The sequence below is a fragment of the Schistocerca cancellata genome, chromosome 4, assembly GCF_023864275.1.
Source record: "Schistocerca cancellata isolate TAMUIC-IGC-003103 chromosome 4, iqSchCanc2.1, whole genome shotgun sequence".
Lineage (NCBI taxonomy): Eukaryota > Metazoa > Arthropoda > Insecta > Orthoptera > Acrididae > Schistocerca > Schistocerca cancellata.
The window spans coordinates 293,283,950-293,288,464 of record NC_064629.1 but is presented as its reverse complement, the minus strand read 5'-3'; the positions used below and the strand labels follow the sequence as shown (position 1 = coordinate 293,288,464).

General features: G+C 38.3%; 1 protein-coding gene across 1 annotated transcript; it reads right to left on the bottom strand.

Annotated features, from left to right (window-relative positions):
• Positions 1-381: 381 nt before the first annotated feature.
• LOC126184130 (uncharacterized) lies at positions 382-1,437 on the bottom strand. Its single transcript, XM_049926497.1, has one exon. The coding sequence runs from the start codon at positions 1,435-1,437 to the stop codon at positions 382-384; it is 1,056 nt and encodes a 351-aa protein (XP_049782454.1).
• Positions 1,438-4,515: the final 3,078 nt, after the last annotated feature.

Genomic DNA, 4,515 nt, shown 5'->3' with positions numbered 1-4,515 from the left:
ATTTGTGTTTTTCTAATATTTGCGGTTTTGCCATATTTTTTTCGCATATTTGCGTATTTCCCACATTTGCGATTTGTCATATTTGCGATTTGCCATACTTGTGTTTTTGCTGTATTTGCGTTTTTGCCATATTTGCTTTTTTGCCATATTTGCATTTCTGCCATATTTGCGTTTTTGTCATATTTGCGTTTCTGCCATAATTGCGTTTCTGCCATATTTGCGTCTATGCCATATTTCTATATTTGCCATATTTCCGTTTTTTCCTTATTTCCAATTTTGCCTTATTTCCGTTTTTGCCTTATTTTCGTTTTTGCCATATTTTCGTTTTTGCCATATTTTCGATTATGCCATATTTCTGTTTATGCCATATTTCCGTTTTTTTCATATTTCCGTTTTTGCCATATTTGCGTTTTTGCCATATTTGCGATTTGGCCATATTTTCGTTAATGCCATATTTGCTTTTTTGCCATATTTGCGTTTTTCCCATATTTGCGTTTTTCCCGTATTTACGTTTTTCCCATATTTGCGGTTTCCCATATTTGCGTTTTTCCCATATTTGCGGTTTTCCCATATTTGCGTTTTTCCCATATTTGCGTTTTTTCTATATTTGCATTTTTCCCATATTTGTGTTTTTGCCATATTCGCGGTTTTGCCATATTCGCGTTTTTCCCATATTTGCGTTTTCCCCATATTTGCGTTTTCCCCATATTTGCATTTTCCCCATATTTGCATCTTTCCCATATTTGCCTCTTGGCCATATTTACCTCTTTGCCATTTTTGTGTCTTTCCCATATTTGCCTCTTGGCCATATTTGCCTCTTTGCCATATTTGTGTCTTTGCCATATTTGCGTTTTTGCCATATTTGCGTTTTTGCCATATTTGCGTTTTTGTCATATTTGCGTTTTTGCCATATTTGCGTTTTCCCCATATGTGCGTTTTTTCCGCATGTGCGTTTTTCCCATATGTGAGTTTTTCCCCTGTATGGGTTTTCCTGTATATCCGTTTTTCCCCTGTTTGCGTTTTTCCCAGGTTTGCGTTTTTCCCATGTTTGCGTTTTTCCCAGGTTTGCGTTTTTCCCATGTTTGCGTCTTTCCCATGTTTGCGTTCTTCCCATGTTTGCGTTTTTCCCATGTTTGCGTTTTTCCCATGTTTGCGTTTTTTCCATGTTTGCGTTTTTGCCATATTTGCGTTTTTCCCATGTTTGCGTTTTTCCCATATTTGCGTTTTTCCTATGTTAGCGTTTTTCCCATGTTTGCGTTTTTCCCATGTTTGCGTTTTCTCCATGTTCGCGTTTTCCCCATGTTTGCGTTTTTCCCATATTTCCGTTTTTCCCATGTTTGCGTTTTTCCCATGTTTGCGTCTTTCCCATGTTTGCGCCTTTCGCATGTTTGCGTCTTTCCCATGTTTGCGTCTTTCCCATGTTTGCGTCTTTCCCATGTTTGCGTCTTTCTCACATTTGCGATTGTCTAATATTTCGTGAACCTATGATGCTTCGGATTATGTCCAACCAAACGATTCTTGCCTCTTGCCAAGTTGTGCCACAAGTTGATCGTCTCCCATATTTGCGTTTTTCCCATATTTGCGTTTTTCCCATATCTGCGTTTTTCCCATATTTGCGTTTTTCCCATATTTGCGTTTTTCCCATATCTGCGTTTTCCCCATATGTGCGTTTTTCCCGCATGTGCGTTTTTCCCACATGTGCGTTTTTCAAAAACGGTTCAAACGGCTCTGAGCACTATGCGACTTAACTTCTGAGGTCATCAGTCACCTAGAATTAAACCTAACTAACCTAAGGACATCACACACATCCATGCCCGAGGCAGGATTCGAACCTGCGACCGTAGCGGTCACGCGGTTCCAGACTGAAGTGCCCTTAACCGCACGGCCACAACGGCAGGCATGCGTTTTTCCCGCATTTGCGTTTTTGCCGAATGTGCGTTTTTCCCATATGTGAGTTTTTCCCCTGTTTGGGTTTTCCTGTATATCCGTTTTTCCCCTGTTTGCGTTTTTCCCAGGTTTGCGTTTTTCCCATGATTCTGTTTTTCCCAGGTTTGCGTTTTTCCCATGTTTGCGTCTTTCCCATGTTTGCGTTTTTCCCATGTTTGCGTTTTTGCCATGTTTGCGTTTTTGCCATGTTTGCGTTTTTCCCATTTTTGCGTTTTTGCCATATTTGCGTTTTTCCCATGTTTGCGTTTTTCCCATGTTTGCGTTTTTCCTATGTTAGCGTTTTTCCCATGTTTGCGTTTTTCCCATGTTTGCGTTTTCCCCATGTTCGCGTTTTCCCCATGTTTGCGTTTTTCCCATATTTCCGTTTTTCCCATATTTGCGTTTTTCCCATGTTTCCGTCTTTCCCATGTTTGCGCCTTTCCCATGTTTGCGTCTTTCCCATGTTTGCGTCTTTCCCATGTTTGCGTCTTTCCCATGTTTGCGTCTTTCTCACATTTGCGATTGTCTAATATTTCGTGAACCTATGATGCTTCGGATTATGTCCTACCAAACTATTCTTGCCTCATGCCAAGTTGTGCCACAAGTTGATCGTCTCCCATATTTGCGTTTTTCCCATATTTGCGTTTTTCCCATATTTGCAATTTTCCCATATTTGCAATTTTCCCATGTGTGCGTTTTTCCAATATATGTGTCTTTCCCATATCTGAGTCTTTCCCATATCTGCGTTTTTCCCATATCTGCGTTTTTCCCATATTTGCGTTTTTCCCATATTTGCGTTTATCCCATATTTGCATTTTTCTAATATTAGCGCTCTTCCCTTATTTGCGTTTTTCCCATATTTGCATTTTTCCCATATTTGCAATTTTCCCATGTGTGCGTTTTTCCAATCTATGTGTCTTTCCCAAATCTGAGTCTTTCCCATATCTGTGTTTCTCCCATATCTACGTATTTCCCATATTTACGTTTTTCCCATATTTGCGTTTTTCCCATATTTGCCTTTTTCCCATATTTGCATTTTTCCCTTATTAGCGCTCTTCCCTTATTTGCGTTTTTCCCATATTTGCATTTTTCCCATATTTGCGTTTTTCCCATATTTGCGTTTTTCCCATGTTTGGGTTTTCCCCATATTTGCATTTTTCCCATATTTGCGTTTTTCTCATATTTGCGTTTTTCCCATATTTGTGTTTTTCCCATATCTGCGGTTTTCTCATTGCTGCGTTTTTCCCATATCTGCGTTTTTCCCATTCTATGTTTTTCCCATATTTGCGTTTTTCCCATATCTGCGTTTTTCCCATATTTGCGTTTTTCCCATATTTGCGTTTCTCCCATATTTGCGTTTATCCCACATTTGCGTTTTTCCCATATTTGCGTTTTTCCCATATTTGCGTGTTTGCTATATTTGCGTTTTTGTCATATTTGCATTTTTGCCATATTTGCGTTTTTGCAATATTTGCGTTTTCGTCATATTTGCATTTTTCCCATTTTTGTGTTTTTCCAATATTTGCGTTTTTCCAATATTTGCGTTTTTCCAATAATTGGGTCTTCCCAATATTTGCGTTTTTCCAATATTTGCGTTTTTCCGGGATTTGCGTTTTTCCCATATTTGAGTTTTCCCCATATTTGCGTTTTCCCCATATTTGCGTCTTTCCCGTATTTGCGTCTTTCCCATATTTGTGTCTTTCACATATTAGCGTCTTTCCCATGTTTGCGTCTTTCCCATAATTGCGGTTCACATATATTTCGTGAACCTTTGACTATTCAGACTATGTCCTACCAACCGATTCTTTCCTCTTGTCAAGTTGTACCACAAGTTTATCTTCTCCCATATTTGCATTTTTCCCATATTTGCGTTTTTCCCATATTTGCGTTTTTCCAAAAATTGCGGTTTTGCCATATTTTCTTCCCATATTTGCGATTTGTCATATTTGCGATTTGCCATATTTGCGTTTTTGCCATATTTGCGTTTTTGCCATATTTGCGTTTTTCCCATATTTGCGTTCGTCCCATATTTGCGTTTTTCCATTATTTGCGTTTTTCCCATATTAGCGTTGTCCCATATTTGCGTTTTTCCCATATTTGCGTCTTTCCCATATTTGCGTTTTTCTCATATTTGGCTTTTCCCATATTTGCGTTTTTCACATATTTGCGTTTTTCCCATATTTGCGTTTTTCCCATATTTGCGTTTTCCCCATATTTGCGTTTATCCCTAATTTGCATCTTTCCCATATTTGCCTTTTTGCCATAATTATGTCTTTGCCATACTTGTGTCTTTGCCATATTTGCATTTTGCTATATTTGCGTTTTTGTCATATTTGCATTTTTGCTATATTTGCGTTATTGCCATATTTGCGTTTTTCCCATATTTACATTTTTCCCATATTTGTGTTTTCCCCATATTTGCGTTTTTTCCATATTTGCGTTTTTCCCATATTTGCGTTTTTCCCATATTTGCGTTTTTCCCATATTTGCGTTTTTCCCATATTTGCGTTTTCCCATATTTTGCCTTTTTCCCATATTTGCGTTTTTCCTATAATAGCGTCTTTCCCATAATTGCGTCTTTCCCATATT